General features: G+C 44.8%; 1 protein-coding gene across 1 annotated transcript in view; it reads left to right on the top strand.

Annotated features, from left to right (window-relative positions):
- LMLN (leishmanolysin like peptidase) overlaps positions 1-19,001 on the top strand; it is an 89,168-nt gene that overhangs the window by 12,341 nt on the left and 57,826 nt on the right. The window contains exons 4-6 of the mRNA XM_038743586.1: positions 2,093-2,175; positions 2,269-2,386; positions 12,946-13,124. Of these exons, the coding sequence (XP_038599514.1) occupies positions 2,093-2,175; positions 2,269-2,386; positions 12,946-13,124 (380 nt within the window). The remainder of the gene's footprint in view (positions 1-2,092; positions 2,176-2,268; positions 2,387-12,945; positions 13,125-19,001) is intronic.

The following is a 19,001-nucleotide window of genomic DNA, read 5'->3' as shown; positions in this document are numbered from 1 at the left end:
GGCTCACAGTCTAGAAGGCTCACAGTCTAGAAGAGAATCAATCAATCGTATTTATTGAGCGCTTACTGTGTGCAGAGCACCGTACTAAGCGCTTGGGAAGTCCAAGTCGGCAACATGTAGAGACAGTCCCTATCCAACAGTGGGCTCACAGTCTAGAAGAGAATCAATCAATCGTATTTATTGAGCGCTTCCTGTGTGCAGAGCACTGGACTAAGCGCTTGGGAAGTCCAAGTCGGCAACATCTAGAGACGGCCCCTACCCAACAGCGGGCTCACAGTCTAGAAGGCTCACGGTCTAGAAGAGAATCAATCAATCAATCGTATTTATTGAGTGCTTCCTGTGTGCAGAGCACTGTACTAATCAATCAATCAATCGTATTTATTGAGTGCTTCCTGTGTGCAGAGCACTGGACTAAGCGCTTGGGAAGTCCAAGTCCCTACCCAACAGCGGGCTCACAGTCTAGAAGGCTCACGGTCTAGAAGAGAATCAATCAATCAATCGTATTTATTGAGCGCTTCCTGTGTGCAGAGCACTGTATTAATCAATCAACTGTATTTATTGAGCACTTCCTGTGTGCAGAGCATTGGACTCAAGGCCCTGCTGAGAGCTCACCTCCTCCAAGAGGCCTTCCCAGACTGAGCCCCTTCCTTCCTCTCCCCCTCGTCCCCCTCTCCATCCCCCCCTTCTTACCTCCTTCCCTTCCCCACAGCACCTGTATAGATGTAAATATGTTTGTACAGATTTATTACTCTATTTATTCATTTATTTTATTTGTACATATCTATTCTATTTATTTTATTTTGTTAGCATGGTTTGGTTTTGTTCTCTGTCTCCCCCTTTTAGACTGTGAGCCCACTGTTGGGTAGGGACTGTCTCCATATGTTGCCAATTTGTGCTTCCCGAGCGCTTAGTCCAGTGCTCTGCACATAGTAAGCGCTCAATAAATACAATTGATTGACTAAGCGCTTGGGAAGTCCAAATTGGCAACATCTAGAGACAGTCCCTACCCAACAGCGGGCTCACAGTGTAGAAGGCTCACGGTCTAGAAGAAAATCAATCAATCAATCGTATTTATTGAGCGCTTCCTGTGTGCAGAGCACTGTACTAATCAATCAATCAATCATATCTGTTGAGCGCTTCCTGTGTGCAGAGCACTGTACTAAGCACTTGGGAAGTCCAAGTCGGCAGCACCTAGAGACGGCCCCTACCCAACAGCGGGCTCACAGTCTAGAAGGCTCACAGTCTAGAAGAGAATCAATCATCAATCAGTCGTTTTTATTGAGCGCTTCCTGTGTGCAGAGCACTGTACTAATCAATCAATCAATGGTATTTATTGAGCTCTTCCTGTGTGCAGAGCACTGGACTAAGCGCTTGGGAAGTCCAAGTTGGCAACATATAGAGACAGTCCCTACTCAACAGCGGGCTCACAGTCTAGAAGGCTCACGGTCTAGAAGAGAATCAATCAATCAATCAATCGTATTAATTGAGCGCTTCCTGTGTGCAGAGCAGTGGACTAAGCGCTTGGGAAGGCCAAGTTGGCAACATAGAGAGACGGTCCCTACCCAACAGCGGGCTCACAGTTTAGAAAACTGGACAGTCTAGAAGAGAATCAATCATCAATCAGTCGTATTTATTGAGTGCTTCCTGTGTGCAGAGCACTGTACTAATCAATCAATCAATCGTATTTATTGAGCGCTTCCTGTGTGCAGAGCACTGGACTAAGCGCTCGGGAAGTCCAAACTGGCAACATCTAGAGACGGTCCCTACCCAACAGCGGGCTCAGTCTAGAAGGCTCTCGGTCTAGAAGAGAATCAATCAATCAATCGTATTTATTGAGCGCTTCCTGCGTGCAGAGCACTGGACTAATCAATCGATCGTATTTACTGAGCGCTTCCTGTGTGCAGAGCACTGGACTAAGCGCTCGGGAAGTCCAAATTGGCAACATCCGGAGACGGTCCCTGCCCAATAGAAGGCTCGCGGTCTAGAAGAGAAGTGACAGTTGGCGGAGCCGGGATTCGAACCCAGGACCCCGGACTCCAGAGCCCGGGCTCTTTCCCCTGAGCCGCTTTGCCGCTTGTCCCCCCCGCTGCAGAAGGAGCTGTTCCCCCAGGCCGTCGCCTACCTGGAGGCGACGTTTGAGGTGCGCCGGCCCACGGGCACCATCCTACTGAGCAGGTGAGCGTGGATTTGGGGGTCCGGGGGCGGCGCTGGGGGAGACGCCCCCTCGGACGGGCACGGGGGAGACCTGACGGCCCCTCGCCGCCGCAGGCAGTGCGCCAACGACGAGTACCTGAGGAAGAGGGGAGACCCCCACCGCTACTGCCGAGGGGCCTGCGCCCGCCTGACGCGCTGCGGCCCCGTGACGGTGCCCGAGGGGCATCTGCAGGTGGGTCCGCGCCCCCCGCAACCGGGCCCAGCCCGCCTCGCCCCGGCCCGTCTAATAATAATAATAATAATAATCAATCAATCGTATTTATTGAGCGCTTACTATGTGCAGAGCACTGGGCTAAGCGCTTGGGAAGTACAAACTGGCAACATATAGAGACAGTCCCTACCCGACATTGGGCTCACAGTCTAAAAGTCCAATATTATTATTATTATAAATAATAATAATAATAATGGCATTTGTGAAGCGCTTACTATGTGCACTGTTCTAAGCGCTGGGGGGATCAATCAATCCATCATATTTATTGAGCACTTACTATGTGCAGAGCACTGGCCTAAGCGCTTGGGAAGTACAAACTGGCAACATATAGAGACAGTCCCTACCCAACAGTGGGCTCACAGTCTAAAAGTCTAATATTATTATTATAAATAATAATAATAATAATGGCATTTGATAAGCGCTTACTATGTGCACTGTTCTAAGCGCTGGGGGGATTAATCAATCAATCATCATCATCATCATCAATCGTATTTATTGAGGGCTTCCTCTGTGCAGAGCACTGGCCTAAGCGCTTGGGAAGTACAAACTGGCAACATATAGAGACAGTCCCTACCCGACAGTGGGCTCACAGTCTAAAAGTCTAATATTATTATTATAAATAATAATAATAATAATAATAATGGCATTTGTTAAGCGCTTACCATGTGCACTGTTCTAAGCGCTGGGGGGATCAATCAATCCATCATATTTATTGAGCGCTTACTATGTGCAGAGCACTGGCCTAAGCGCTTGGGAAGTGCAAGTTGGCAACATATAGAGACGGTCCCTACCCGACAGTGGGCTCACAGTCTAAAAGTCTAATATTATTATTATAAATAATAATAATAATAATAATAATAATGGCATTTGTTAAGCGCTTACCATGTGCACTGTTCTAAGCGCTGGGGGGATCAATCAATCCATCATATTTATTGAGCGCTTACTATGTGCAGAGCACTGGCCTAAGCGCTTGGGAAGTGCAAGTTGGCAACATATAGAGACGGTCCCTACCCGACAGTGGGCTCACAGTCTAAAAGTCTAATATTATTATTATAAATAATAATAATAATAATAATAATAATGGCATTTGTTAAGCGCTTACCATGTGCACTGTTCTAAGCGCTGGGGGGATCAATCAATCCATCATATTTATTGAGCGCTTACTATGTGCAGAGCACTGGCCTAAGCGCTTGGGAAGTGCAAGTTGGCAACATATAGAGACGGTCCCTACCCGACAGTGGGCTCACAGTCTAAAAGTCTAATATTATTATTATAAATAATAATAATAATAATAATAATGGCATTTGATAAGCGCTTACTATGTGCACTGTTCTAAGCGCTGGGGGGATTAATCAATCAATCATCATCATCATCATCAATCGTATTTATTGAGGGCTTACTATGTGCAGAGCACTGGCCTAAGCGCTTGGGAAGTGCAAGTTGGCAACATATAGAGACGGTCCCTACCCGACAGTGGGCTCACAGTCTAAAAGTCTAATATTATTATTATAAATAATAATAATAATAATAGTAATGGCATTTGTTAAGCGCTTACCATGTGCACTGTTCTAAGCGCTGGGAGGATCAATCAATCAATCATATTTATTGAGCGCTTACTATGTGCAGAGCACTGGCCTAAGCGCTTGGGAAGTGCAAGTTGGCAACATATAGAGACGGTCCCTACCCGACAGTGGGCTCACAGTCTAAAAGTCCAATATTATTATTATTATAAATAATAATAATAATAATAATAATGGCATTTGTGAAGCGCTTACTATGTGCACTGTTCTAAGCGCTGGGGGGGATCAATCAATCCATCATATTTATTGAGCGCTTACTATGTGCAGAGCACTGGACTAAGCGCTTGGGAAGTGCAAGTTGGCAACATATAGAGACGGTCCCTACCCGACAGTGGGCTCACAGTCTTAAAGTCGAATATTATTATTATTATGAATAATAATAATAATAATAATAATAATGGCATTTGTTAAGCGCTTACTATGTGCACTGTTCTAAGCACTGGGGGGATCAATCAATCAATCAATCATATTTATTGAGCACTTACTATGTGCAGAGCACTGGCCTAAGCGCTTGGGAAGTTAGTACAGTGCTAAGCGCTTAGTACAGTGCCAAGCGCTTAGTACAGTGCTCTGCACATAGTAAGCGCTCAATAAATATGATTGATTGATTGATTGGAAGTACAAACTGGCAACATATAGAGACAGTCCCTACCCGACAATGGGCTCACAGTCTAAAAGTCTAATATTATTATTATTATAAATAATAATAATAATAGTAATGGCATTTGATAAGCGCTTACTATGTGCACTGTTCTAAGCGCTGGGGGGATTAATCAATCAATCATCATCATCATCATCAATCGTATTTATTGAGGGCTTACTCTGTGCAGAGCACTGGACTAAGCGCTTGGGAAGTACAAACTGGCAACATATAGAGACAGTCCCTACCCACCAGTGGGCTCACAGTCTAAAAGTCTAATATTATTATTATAAATAATAATAATAATAATAATAATAATGGCATTTGTTAAGCGCTTACCATGTGCACTGTTCTAAGCGCTGGGGGGATCAATCAATCCATCATATTTATTGAGCGCTTACTATGTGCAGAGCACTGGCCTAAGCGCTTGGGAAGTGCAAGTTGGCAACATATAGAGACGGTCCCTACCCGACAGTGGGCTCACAGTCTAAAAGTCTAATATTATTATTATAAATAATAATAATAATAATAATAATGGCATTTGATAAGCGCTTACTATGTGCACTGTTCTAAGCGCTGGGGGGATTAATCAATCAATCATCATCATCATCATCAATCGTATTTATTGAGGGCTTACTATGTGCAGAGCACTGGCCTAAGCGCTTGGGAAGTGCAAGTTGGCAACATATAGAGACGGTCCCTCCCCGACAGTGGGCTCACAGTCTAAAAGTCTAATATTATTATTATAAATAATAATAATAATAATAATAATGGCATTTGTTAAGCGCTTACCATGTGCACTGTTCTAAGCGCTGGGGGGATCAATCAATCAATCATATTTATTGAGTGCTTACTATGTGCAGAGCACTGGCCTAAGCGCTTGGGAAGTACAAATTGGCAACATATAGAGACGGTCCCTCCCCGACAGTGGGCTCACAGTCTAAAAGTCCAATATTATTATTATTATAAATAATAATAATAATAATAATAATAATGGCATTTGTTAAGCGCTTACTATGTGCACTGTTCTAAGCGCTGGGGGGGATCAATCAATCAATCATATTTATTGAGCGCTTACTATGTGCAGAGCACTGGACTAAGCGCTTGGGAAGTGCAAGTTGGCAACATATAGAGACGGTCCCTACCCGACAGTGGGCTCACAGTCTAAAAGTCTAATATTATTATTATAAATAATAATAATAATAATGGCATTTGTTAAGCGCTTACCATGTGCACTGTTCTAAGCGCTGGGGGGATCAATCAATCAATCATATTTATTGAGCGCTTACTATGTGCAGAGCACTGGCCTAAGCGCTTGGGAAGTACAAATTGGTAACATATAGAAACGGTCCCTACCCGACAGTGGGCTCACAGTCTAAAAGTCTAATATTATTGTTATTATAAATCAATAATAGTAAATATTATTTATATTATAAATATAATAATATATAATATATACATATTGTTTATATCATAGTATAAATATAATTATATTATAAATAATAATGATAATTATGGCATTTGTTAAGCGCTTACTATGTGCACTGTTCTAAGCGCTGGGGGGATCAATCAATCAATCAATCGATCGTATTTATTGAGTGCTTACTATGTGCAGAGCACTGGCCTAAGCGCTTGGGAAGTACAAGTTGGCAACATATAGAGACAGTCCCTACCCAACAGTGGGCTCACAGTCTAAAAGTCTAATATTATTATTATTATAAATAATAATAATAATAATAATGGCATTTGTTAAGCGCTTACTATGTGCACTGTTCTAAGCGCTGGGGGGATTAATCAATCAATCATATTTATTGAGGGCTTACTATGTGCAGAGCACTGGACTAAGCGCTTGGGAAGTACAAACTGGCAACATATAGAGACAGTCCCTACCCAACAGTGGGCTCACAGTCTAAAAGTCTAATATTATTATTATAAATAATAATAATAATAATAATAATAATAACGGTATTTGTGAAGCGCTTACTATGTGCACTGTTCTAAGCGCTGGGGGGATTAATCAATCAATCATCATCGTCATCATCATCAATCGTATTTATTGAGGGCTTACTATGTGCAGAGCACTGGACTAAGCGCTTGGGAAGTACAAACTGGCAACATATAGAGACGGTCCCTACCCAACAGTAGGCTCACAGTCTAAAAGTCTCATATTATTATTATTATAAATATATATATAATAATTATAAAAAATAATAATATTAATTATAAATTATAATTATAAATAATAATAATAATAATAATGGCATTTGTGAAGCGCTTACTATGTGCACTGTTCTAAGCGCTGGGGGGATCAATCAATCATATTTATTGAGCCCTTACTATGTGCAGAGCACTGGACTAAGTGCTTGGGAAGTACAAGTCGGCAACATATAGAGACAGTCCCTACCCAACAGTGGACTCACAGTCTAAAAGTCTAATATTATTATTATTATAAATAAATAATAGTAAATATTATTTGTATTATAAATATAATAATATATAATATATACATATTGTTTATATCATAGTATAAATATAATTATATTATAAATAATAATGATAATTATGGCATTTGTTAAGCGCTTACTATGTGCACTGTTCTAAGCGCTGGGGGGATCAATCAATCAATCAATCAATCGTATTTATTGAGCGCTTACTATGTGCAGAGCACTGGCCTAAGCGCTTGGGAAGTACAAGTTGGCAACATATAGAGACAGTCCCTACCCAACAGTGGGCTCACAGTCTAAAAGTCTAATATTATTATTATTATAAATAATAATAATAATAATAATGGCATTTGTTAAGCGCTTACTATGTGCACTGTTCTAAGCGCTGGGGGGATTAATCAATCAATCATCATCATCATCATCATCAATCGTATTTATTGAGCGCTTACTATGTGCAGAGCACTGGCCTAAGCGCTTGGGAAGTACAAACTGGCAACATATAGAGACAGTCCCTACCCAACAGTGGGCTCACAGTCTAAAAGTCTAATATTATTATTATTATAAATAAATAATAGTAAATATTATTTATATTATAAATATAATAATATATAAATATTTATATTATAATACAAATATAATTATATTATAAATAATAATAATAATGGCATTTGTTAAGCGCTTACTATGTGCACTGTTCTAAGCGCTGGGGGGATCAATCAATCAATCAATTGATCATATTTATTGAGTGCTTACTATGTGCAGAGCACTGGACTAAGCGCTTGGGAAGTGCAAGTTGGCAACATATAGAGACGGTCCCTACCCAACAGTGGGCTCACAGTCTAAAAGTCTAATATTATTATTATTATAAATAAATAGTAGTAAATATTATTTATACTATAAATATAATATATAATAGATAAATATTATTTATATTATAATATAAATATAATTATATTATAAATAATAATAATAATGGCATTTGTTAAGCGCTTGCTATGTGCACTGTTCTAAGCGCTGGGGGGATTAATCAATCAATCAGTCAATCATATTTATTGAGTGCTTACTATGTGCAGAGCACTGGCCTAAGCGCTTGGGAAGTACAAACTGGCAACATATAGAGACAGTCCCTACCCAACAGTGGGCTCACAGTCTAAAAGTCTAATATTATTATTATTATAAATAATAATAATAATAGTAATAATAATAATGGCATTTGTTAAGCTCTTACTATGTACACTGTGCTAAGCGCTGGGGGATTAATCAATCAATCAATCAATCATATTTATTGAGCGCTTACTATGTGCAGAGCACTGGCCTAAGCGCTTGGGAAGTACAAATTGGCAACATAGAGAGACAGTCCCTACCCAACAGTGGGCTCACAGTCTAAAAGTCTAATATTATTATTATTATAAATAATAATAATAATAATAATAATGGCATTTGTTAAGCGCTTACTATGTGTACTGTTCTAAGCGCTGGGGGGATTAATCAATCAATCAATCAATCATATTTATTGAGCGCTTACTATGTGCAGAGCACTGGACTAAGCGCTTGGGAAGTACAAACTGGCAACATATAGAGACAGTCCCTACCCAACAGTGGGCTCACAGTCTAAAAGTCTAATATTATCATTATTATAAATAATAATAATAATAATAATGGCATTTGTTAAGCGCTTACTATGTGCACTGTTCTAAGCGCTGGGGGGGGATACAGTGGGATCAAGCTACTGTGTGCAAGGGGCGCTGGGGGGGATACAAGGTGATCAGGTTGTCCCACGTGGGGCTCACAGTCTTCACCCCCATTTTACAGATGAGGGAACTGAGGCCCAGAGAAGTGAAGTGACTTGCCCAATGGCACACAGCAGACATGTGGCGGAGCTGGGATGCCACCATTAATTAATTAATTAGTTACCCTGGCGCTCAGAACAGTGCCTGGCACATAGTAAGCGCTCAACAAATGCCGTCATTGTTATGAATATCTTGTTGCCAACTTGGACTGCCCAAGCGCTTAGTCCAGTGCTCGGCACACAGGAAGCGCTCAATAAATACGATTGATTGATTGATTGATTGATTGAGTTGTCACAGACTGTGAGCCCACTGTTGGGCAGGGACTGTCTCTATATGTTGCCAATTTGTACTTCCCAAGTGCTTAGTACAGTGCTCTGCACACAGTAAGCGCTCAATAAATACGATTGATTGATTGATTAAGTTGTCACAGACTGTGAGCCCACTGTTGGGCAGGGACTGTCTCTAGATGTTGCCAATTTGTCCTTCCCAAGCGCTTAGTACAGTGCTCTGCACACAGTAAGCGCTCAATAAATACGATTGATGATCATCATCATCATCATCAATCGTATTTATTGAGCGCTTAGTGTGTGCAAAGCACTGTTCTCCCCCTTTTAGACTTTGAGCCCACTGTTGGGTAGGGACTGTCTCTATATGTTGCCAATTTGTCCTTCCCAAGCGCTTAGTCCGGTGCTCTGCACACAGGAAGCGCTCAATAAATACGATTGATGATGATGAGGTTGACCCACAGGGGGCTCACAGTCTTCATCCCCATTTTACAGATGAGGTAACTGAGGCCCAGAGAAGCGAAGTGACTTGCCCAAAGTCACACAGCTAATTGGCGGAGCCGGGATTTGAACCCATGACCTCTGACTCCAAAGCCCGGGCTCTTTCCCACTGAGCCACGCTGCTTCTCTAGCCACGCTGCTTCTCTCGATTGATCATCATCATCAGTCGTATTTATTGAGCGCTTACTGTGTGCAAAGCACTGGTCTAAGCGCCGGGGAGGTTACAAGGAGATCAGGTTGTCCCACGTGGGGCTCCCAGTCTTCATCCCCATTTTACAGATGAGGGCACTGAGGCTCAGAGAAGTGAAGTGACCTGCCCAAGGTCACACAGCAGGCAGGTGGCGGAGGCGGGATTCGAACCCGTGACCTCTGACTCCAAAACCCGGGCTCTTTCCACTGAGCCAAGCTTCTAATCTAGACTGTGAGCCCGCTGTTGGGTAGGGACCGTCTCTAGATGTCGCCGACTTGGACTTCCCAAGCGCTTAGTACAGTGCTCTGCACACAGGAAGCGCTCAAGAAATACGATTGGTTGATCCAAGCGCTTAGTCCAGTGCTCTGCACACAGGAAGCGCTCAGTAAATACGATTGATTGATTGCCCTGCTCGGTGGTGCTGGGCCCACTGTCGGGTAGGGACCGTCTCTATATGTTGCCAACTTGGACTTCCCAAGCGCTTAGTACAGTGCTCTGCACACAGGAAGCGCTCAAGAAATACAATTGATTGATTGATTGCCCTGCTCAGCGGTGCTGGGCCCACTGTTGGGTAGGGACCGTCTCCATATGTTGCCATCTGGGACTTCCCAAGCGCTTAGTACAGTGCTCTGCACACAGTAAGCGCTCAACAAATACAATTGAATGAACTGTCTCTGTTGCCAAATTGGACTTTCCGAGCGCTTAGTCCAGTGCTCTGCACACAGGGAGCGCTCAATAAATGCGATTGATTGATTGATTGATCGATTGATTGCCCTGCTCGGCAGTGCTGGGCCCACTGTTGGGTAGGGACCGTCTCCATATGTTGCCAACTTGGACTTCCCAAGCGCTTAGTCCAGTGCTCTGCACACAGTAAGCGCTCAATAAGTACGATTGAATGAATGAATGAATGGAGTCAGAGGTCAAGGGTTCGAATCCCAGCTCCGCCACATGGCTGCTGTGTGACCTTGGGCAAGCCACTTCACTTCTCTGAGCCTCAGTTCCCTCATCTGTAAAATGGGGATTAAAGCCTGTGAGCCCCCCGTGGGACAACCTGATCACCTTGTAACCCTCCCCAGAGCTTAGAACAGTGCTTTGCACATAGTAAGCACTTAACCAATGCCATTGTTATTATTACTATTATTGTTATTATTATTTCCACTGAGCCGCGCTGCTTCTGTGTGGAGGGAGGGCATTCCGGGCCGTTCATTCAATCGTATTGAGCGCTTACTGTGTGCAGAGCACTGTACTAAGCGCTTGGGAAGTCCATGTTGGCAACATCTAGAGACGGTCCCTACCCGACAGTGGGCTCACAGTCTAGAAAGGGGAGACAGACAACAAAACCAAACATGTGGACAGGTGTCAAGTCATCAGAATAAGTAGAAATAAAGCTAGATGCCCATCATTAACAAAATAAATAGAATAGTCAATATGGACAGGTAAAATAGAGTAATAAATTCATTCATTCATTCATTCAATTGTATTTATTGAGCGCTTACTGTGTGCAGAGCACTGGACTAAGCGCTTGGGAATCAATCAATCGTATTTATTGAGCGCTTCCTGTGTGCAGAGCACTGGACTAAGCGCTTGGGAAGTCCAAGTTGGCAACATCTAGAGACGGTCCCTACCCAACAACGGGCTCACAGCCTAGAAAGGGGAGACAGACAACAAAACAAAACAGGTGGACAGGTGTCAAGTCATCAGAACAAATAGAATTAAAGCTAAATGAACAGTGCTCTGCACCCAGTAAGCGCTCAATAAATACGATTGATTGATTGATCATTAACAAAACAAATCACGGCCAAGTGCGTAGAGTCCGGGCTTGGGAGTCAGAAGGTCATGGGTTCTAATCCCCGCTCTGCCGCTTGTCGGCTGTGTGGCCTTGGGCAAATCACTTCGCTTCTCTGGGCCTCAGTTCCCTCCTCTGTAAAATGGGGACTGAGACCATGTCCTCCATGTGGGACAGGGACTGTGTCCAACCCGATTTCATTCAGTCGTATTTATTGAGCGCTCACTGTGTGCAGAGCACTGGACTAAGCGCTTGGGAAGTCCAAGTTGGCAACATATAGAGACGGTCCCGACCCAACAACGGTCGCACAGTCTAGAAAGGGGAGACAGACAACAAAACCAAACATGTGGACAGGTGTCAAGTCATCAGAATAAATAGAAATAAAGCTAGATCAATCAATCATATTTATTGAGCGCTTACTGTGTGCAGAGCACTGGACTAAGCGCTTGGGAAGTCCAAGTTGGCAACATATACAGATGTTGCCGACCCAACAACGGGCTCACAGTCTAGAAAGGGGAGACAGACAACAAAACCAAACATGTGGACAGGTGTCAAGTCATCAGAATAAGTAGAAATCAAGCTAGATGCACATCATGAACACAATAAATAGAATAGTCAATATGGACAAGTAAAATAGAGTAATAAATTCATTCATTCATTCAATCGTATTTATTGAGTGCCAGCGGTGTGCAGAGCACTGGACTAAGCGCTTGGGAATCAATCAATCAATCGTATTTATTGAGCGCTTACTGTGTGCAGAGCACTGTACTAAGCGCTTGGGAAGTCCAAGTTGGCATAGAGCCGGTCCCTACCCAACAGTGGGCTCACAGTCTAGAAAGGGGAGACAGACGACAAAACCAAACATGTGGACAGGTGTCAAGTCCTCAGAACAAATAGAATTAAAGCTCGATGCACATCATTAACACAATAAATAGAATAGTCAATATGGACATGTAAAATAGAGTAATAAATTCCTTCATTCATTCATTCAATCGTATTTATTGAGTTCCAACTGTGTGCAGAGCACTGGACTAAGCGCTTGGGAAGTCCAAGTTGGCAACATCTAGAGACGGTCCCTACCCGACGGTGGGCTCACAGGCCAGGGGCGGGTCTTCCCAAGCGCTTAGTCCAGTGCTCTGCACACCGTGAGCGCTCAATAAATACGATTGATTGATGGATTGACGTGGGCCTAAATGGGCGGGGGGGGTAGGAGGTGTAACGGCCCCGGGGCTCGGTGGGCCGGGGGTTTTCGGGGGGCCCGGGCGCCTGACGCGTGGTGTCGGCGGGGGCCGGGCGGGTGGGCAGCAATGCCGCGCCTGCAGCGAGGGCGAGTGGCAGTGCGGGCCGTCGGGCCCCCCGGACGGCCAGGGCATCCGCGACGCCGACTTCGTGCTCTACGTGAGCGCCCGGACCACTGCCCGCTGCGTCCGCCAGACCGTCATCGCCTACGCCGCGTACTGCCAGCAGGAAGCCCACACCGACAGGTGACCCCCTGACCCCTGACCCCTGACCTCGTCGGGACCCTCCCTCGCCACCACCTCCGACCCCGGAGACCCCCGGACCCTGCCGTCTTCTAGACTGTGAGCCCGCTGTCGGGTAGGGACCGTCTCTAGATGTTGCCGACTTGGACTTCCCAAGCGCTCAGTACAGTGCTCTGCACACAGTAAGCGCTCAATAAATACGATTGAATGAATGAATGAATGACCCCCACCCCCTGGAACCCAAGACCCTCCCTCGCCACGACCTCTGACCCTGGAGACCCCCGGACCCTGCCGTCTTCTACACTGTGAGCCCGCTGTCGGGTAGGGACCGTCTCTAGATGTTGCCAAATTGTTCTTCCCAAGCACTCAGTACAGTGCTCTGCACACAGTAAGCGCTCAATAGATACGATTGAATGAATGAATGAATGAATATTTATTTTTATTTATTTTATTTGTACATACTTATTCTATTTATTTTATTTTGTTAATATGCTTTGTTTTGTCGTCTGTCTCCCCCTTCTAGACTGTGAGCCCACTGTTGGGTAGGGACCGTCTCTAGATGTTGCTGACTTGGACTTCCCAAGCGCTCAGTACAGTGCTCTGTGCACCGTAAGCTCTCAATAAATACGATTGAATGAATGAATGAATGACCTCCACCCCTGGGACCCAAGGCCCTCCCTCGCCACCACCTCTGACCCTGGAGACCCCCGGACTCTGCCATCTTCTAGACTGTGAGCCCGCTGTCGGGTAGGGACCGTCTCTAGATGTTGCCGACTTGGACTTCCCAAGCGCTCAGTACAGTGCTCTGCACACAGTAAGCGCTCAATAAACACGATTGAATGAATGAATGAATGACGCCCACCCCCTGGGACCCAAGACCCTCCCTCGCCACGACCTCTGACCCTGGAGACCCCCGGACCCTGCCATCTTCTAGACTGTGAGCCCTCTGTTGGGTAGGGACCGTCTCTATATGTTGGACTTGTTCTTCCCAAGCGCTCAGTACAGTGCTGTACGCACAGTAAGCGCTCGATAAATGTGATTGAATGAATGAATGAATATTTATTTTTTTTTATTTTATTTGTACATACTTATTCTATTTATTTTATTTTGTTAATATACTTTGTTTTGTCGTCTGTCTCCCCCTTCTAGACTGTGAGCCCGTTGTTGGGTAGGGACCGTCTCTAGATGTTGCCAACTTGGACTTCCCAAGCTCTCAGTCCAGTGCTGTGCACACAGTAAGCGCTCAAGAAATACGATTGAATGAACGAATGAATGAATATTTATTTTTATTTATTTTATTTGTACATACTTATTCTATTTATTTTATTTTGTTAATATGCTTGGTTTTGTCGTCCGTCTCCCCCTTCTAGCCTGTGAGCCCGCTGTCGGGTAGGGACCGTCTCTAGATGTTGCCAACTTGGACTTCTCAAGTGCTTAGTACGGTGCTCTGTGCACAGTAAGCGCTCAATAAATACGATTGAATGAATGAATGAATGAATGACCCCCACCCCCTGGGACCCGAGACCCTCCCTCTCCATGACCTCTGACCCTGGAGACCCCCAGACCCCTGCCTCATCGGGACCTCCTCTCCCTCTCCATCCCCCCAACCTTACCTCCTTCCCCTCCCCACAGCACCTGTATATAAGGATATATGTTTGTATGCATTTATTACTCTATTTAGTTTACTTCTACATGTTTATTCTATTCATTTGATTTTGTTAATATGTTTTGTTTTGTTGTCTGTCTCCCCCTTCTAGACTGTGAGCCCACTGCCGGGTAGGGACCGTCTCTAGATGTTGCCAACTTGGACTTCCCAAGCGCTCAGTACAGTGCTCTGCGCACAGTAAGCGCTCAATAAACACGATTGAATGAATGAATGAATGACCCCCACCCCCTGGGACCCAAGACCCTCCCTCGCCACGACCTCTGACCCCGGAGACCCCCAGACCCTGCCATCTTCTAGCCTGTGAGCCCGCTGTCGGGTAGGGACCGTCTCTAGATGTTGCCAACTTGTACTTCCAAAGCGCTCAGTACAGTGCTGTGCGCACAGTAAGCACTCAAGAAATAAGATTGAATGAATGAATTAATATTTATTTTTATTTATTATATTTGTACATACTTATTCTATTTATTTTATTTTGTGAATATGCTTTGTTTTGTTGTCTGTCTCCCCCTTCTAGACTGTGAGCCCGCTGTTGGGTAGGGACCGTCTCTAGATGTTGCCAACTTGGACTTCCCAAGCGCTTAGTACAGTGCTCTGCACACAGTAAGCGCTCAATAGATACGATTGAATGAATGAATGAATGAATATTTATTTTTATTTATTTTATTTGTACATACTTATTCTATTTATTTTATTTTGTTAATATGCTTTGTTTTGTCGTCTGTCTCCCCCTTCTAGACTGTGAGCCCGCTGTTGGGTAGGGACCGTCTCTAGATGTTGCCAACTTGTACTTCCAAAGCGCTCAGTACAGTGCTGTGCGCACAGTAAGCGCTCAAGAAATAAGATTGAATGAATGAATTAATATTTATTTTTATTTATTATATTTGTACATACTTATTCTATTTATTTTATTTTGTGAATATGCTTTGTTTTGTTGTCTGTCTCCCCCTTCTAGACTGTGAGCCTGCTGCTGGGTAGGGACCGTCTCTAGATGTTGCCAACTTGGACTTCCCAAGCGCTTAGTACAGTGCTCTGCACACAGTAAGCGCTCAATAAATATCATTGAATGAATGAATGAATGAATGACCCCCACCCCCGGGACCCAAGACCCTCCCTCGCCACGACCCCTGACCCTGGAGACCCCCGGACCCTGCCATCTTCTAGACCGTGAGCCCGCTGTCGGGTAGGGACTGTCTCTAGATGTTGCCGACTTGGACTTCCCAAGCGCTTAGTACAGTGCTCTGCACACAGTAAGCGCTCAATAAATACGATTGAATGAATGAATGAATGAATGAATGAGACTAAGGCAACACACGTGGCTCAGTGGGAAGAGCCCGGGCTTTGGAGTCAGAGGTCATGGGTTCAAATCCCGGCTCCGCCAACTGTCAGCTGTGTGACTTTGGGCAAGTCACTTCACTTCTCTGGGCCTCAGTTCCCTCATCTGGAAAATGGGAATTCAGAGTGTGAGCCCCGCTGTGGGACAACCTGATCCCCTTGTAACCTCCCCAGCGCTTAGAACAGTGCTTTGCATGTAGTAAGCGCTTAATAAATGCCATTATTACTATTATGATAAAGAAGCAGCGTGGCTCAGTAGAAAGACCCCAGGCTCTGGAGTCAGAGGTCATGGGTTCAAATCCCAGCTCCGCCATATGTCTGCTGTGTGACTTTGGGCAAGTCACTTCACTTCTCTGGGCCTCAGTTCCCTCATCTGGAAAATGGGAATTCAGAGTGTGAGCCCCCCTGTGGGACAACCTGATCCCCTTGTAACCTCCCCAGCGCTTAGAACAGTGCTTTGCATGTAGTAAGTGCTTAATAAATGCCATTATTACTATTATTATAAAGAAGCAGCGTGGCTCAGTAGAAAGACCCCAGGCTCTGGAGTCAGAGGTCATGGGTTCAAATCCTGGCTCCGCCACTTGTCTGCTGGGTGACTTTAAGCAAGTCATTTCACTTCTCTGGGCCTCAGTTCCCTCATCTGTAAAATGGGTTTTCAGAGTGTGAGCCCCCCCCATGGCACAACCTGATCTCCTTGTAACCTCCCCAGCGCTTAGAACAGTGCTTTGCACGTAGTAAGTGCTTAATAAATGCCATCATTACTATTATTATAAAGAAGCAGCGTGGCTCAGTGGAAAGAGCCCGGGCTTTGGAGTCAGAGGTCACGGGTTCAAATCCCAGCTCCACCCCATGTCTGCTGTGTGACCTTGGGCAAGTCACTTAACTTCTCTGAGCTCAGTGACCTCATCTGTAAAATGGGGATGAAGACCGTGAGCCGCCCGTGAGACAACCTGTTCACCTTGTATCCCCCCCAGCGCTTAGAACGGTGCTTTGCACATAGACCGTGAGCCCGCTGTTGGGTCGGGACTGTCTCTAGATGTTGCCAACTTGGACTTCCCAAGCGCTTAGTACAGTGCTCTGCCCACAGTAAGTGCTCAATAAATACGATTGAATGAATGAATGAATGAATGGAGAACCCCAAACTCCTGCCCCACCGGGCCCTCCACCCCACAGGACCTCTGTGTGACCCCCACGTGGCCCACCCCAGGACCCCAAACCCTAGACCCCCACCCCCCTGGATTTTCCCCCCTGGAAGCCGCGTGGCTCAGTGGAAAGAGCCCGGGCTTTGGAGTCAGAGGTCATGAGTTCGAATTCCGGCTCTGCCATGTGTCTGCTGTGTGACATTGGGAAAGTCACTTAACTTCTCTGAGCCTCAGTGACCTCATCTGTAAAATGAGGATTAAGACTGTGAGCCCCACATGGGACAAACTGATCACCTTGTTTCCCCCCCAGTGCTTAGAACAGTGCTTTGCATGTAGTAAGCGCTTAATAAATACCATTATTACTATTATTATAAAGAAGCAGCTTGGCTCAGTGGAAAGAGCCCGGGCTTGGGAGTCAGAGGTCATGGGTTCGAATCCCAGCTCCGCCATATGTCTGCTGTGTGACATGTGAAAGTCACTTAACTTCTCTGAGCCTCGGTGACCTCGTCTGTAAAATGGGGATTAAATCTGTGAGCCCCCCCATGGGAGAACCCGATCACCTTGTAACCTCCCCAGCGCTTAGAACAGTGCTTTGCACATAGGAAGCGCATTTGTTACCCAACAACGGGCTCTTTCATTCATTCATTCAATAGTATTTATTGAGCGCTTACTGTGTGCAGGGCACTGGACTAGGCTCTTGGGAAGTCCAAGTTGGCATCATCTAGAGACGGTCCCTACCCGACAACGGACTCTTTCATTCATTCCTTCAATCGTATTTATTGAGCGCTTACTGTGTGCAGAGCACTGCACTAAGCGCTTGGGGAGTCCAAGTTGGCAACATCTAGAGACGGTCCCTACCCAACAACGGGCTCTTTCATTCATTCATTCAATCCTGTTTATTGAGTGCGTACCATGTGCAGAGCACTGTACTAATCAATCAATCAATCATATTTATTGAGCGCTTACTGTGTGCAGAGCACTGGACTAATCACTTGGGAAGTCCAAGTTGGCAACATCTAGAGACAGTCCCTACCCAACAGTGGGCTCACAGTCTAGAAGGGGGAGCCAGAGAACAAAACCAAACATATTAACCAAATAAAATAAATAGAATAGATAGGTACAAGTAAAATAAATAAATAAATAGAGTAATAAATATGTACAAACATATATACAAGATATACATCCAGTATATCAGGATGTATACAGGATGTATCCTGTATATCATTCATTCATTTGTGTTTATTGAGCGCTTACCGTGTGCAGAGCACTGGACTAAGCGCTTGGGAAGTCCAAGTTGGCGACATCTAGAGACAGTCCCTACCCAACAATGGGCTCTTTCATTCATTCATTCAATCCTATTTATTGAGCGCTCACTGTGTGCAGAGCACTGGACTAAGCGCTTGGGAAGTCCAGGTTGGCAACATCTAGAGACAGTCCCTACCCAACAGCGGGCTCTTTCATTCATTCATTCAATCCTATTTATTGAGCACTTACCGTGTGCAGAGTACTGTACTAAGCGCTTGGGAAGTCCAAGTCGGCAACATCTAGAGACGGCCCCTACCCGACAGCGGGCTCACAGTCTAGAAGGGGGAGACGGACGACAAAACAAAACATCTTAACAAAAGAAAATAAATAGAATAAATATGTACAAGTAGAATAAATGGAGTAATTCATTCATTCATTCAATCTTATTTATTGAGCACTTACCATGTGCAGAGCACTGGACTAAGCGCTTGGGAA

The sequence above is a fragment of the Tachyglossus aculeatus genome, chromosome 1 (genome assembly GCF_015852505.1).
Source record: "Tachyglossus aculeatus isolate mTacAcu1 chromosome 1, mTacAcu1.pri, whole genome shotgun sequence".
Taxonomy (NCBI): Eukaryota; Metazoa; Chordata; class Mammalia; order Monotremata; family Tachyglossidae; genus Tachyglossus; species Tachyglossus aculeatus.
Note: the sequence above shows the minus strand (reverse complement) of the source record. Positions and strands in the feature narration are given on the sequence as shown.